The sequence below is a fragment of the Loa loa genome (assembly GCF_000183805.2).
Source record: "Loa loa unplaced genomic scaffold supercont3.44, whole genome shotgun sequence".
NCBI classification, from domain to species: Eukaryota; Metazoa; Nematoda; class Chromadorea; order Rhabditida; family Onchocercidae; genus Loa; species Loa loa.
Genome location: NW_018108224.1, coordinates 198610 through 199425, shown reverse-complemented (window position 1 = coordinate 199425; position 816 = coordinate 198610). Strand labels below are relative to the sequence as shown.

Below are 816 nucleotides of genomic sequence, written 5' to 3'. Positions count from 1 at the left end.
CAGAAAAGGAAAGAAAAATACTAGCTATTCTTGCAATCAAACAAAGCATTAGATGTAACTATATAAATGACCGCTACACAAAAAATTCCCAGTATCTATAAGTCATTTACAAATACAGTATTACTAGCAGTAAGGCAACTAAGCAGAAGTCCGCTGACTGAAACAGAGTTAGAGAAATAGAATGCAGAACATAAAGAATGACATGAATTCGGAACAGCTATTTCAGTAGTCAAAACATTAAAAAAAACAAAATAGAATAAACTGCCACTAATCCTGAGCTTACACTTCCTAATTTTTGCTTGTTTTCTTAACCTTCTTCTTATCAGTTCTCAGTATCTTTTTATCCCGCTTATCATTCACATCCTTTTTATCGTCTACCTCTTTGGCGGAGTTTACATTTACATCCTCCTCTGTTTTTGACAGTTTGATAACTTTCTTGTTTTCTGCACTTCTCTTCAATTTCTGAACAGCATCAGCATCACAGGAACTGCAAGCATTTTCCGTCTCGACGAAGCTCAAACTGTTCGCGAAGCCATTCTCAAGAGCTTTTACAGAGCCGTCATCGGGTGTTTCGTGCCCACTGGCACTAGCAGAATCAGGTTGATCGTCGACTATTTCCGAATCATTACCATCATACGTATCATTGCGCTGATAGATGGAATGTTCAATTGGGTTGCGCTGTAAAAGCTTGCGGTATAAAACAAAAAGAAGTTGACAAGCAATATCTAGTTCTCACCTAGTACCATATCAGTTCCAGCCACTATTACAAAGGAGAAAAAACGGATCTCCCAATTTTTTCGGGAATTCCCAGCAAAT

The 816-nt window shown here is 37.7% G+C and overlaps 1 protein-coding gene across 1 annotated transcript in view; it reads right to left on the bottom strand.

Annotated features, from left to right (window-relative positions):
• The window catches only part of LOAG_17145 (hypothetical protein), a 2266-nt gene continuing 1450 nt past the window's right edge, over positions 1 to 816 (bottom strand). Inside the window, exon 5 of the mRNA XM_020449804.1 lies at positions 1 to 678. Coding sequence (XP_020306622.1) covers positions 289 to 678 — 390 coding nt within the window. The 3' untranslated portion in view covers positions 1 to 288. The remainder of the gene's footprint in view (positions 679 to 816) is intronic.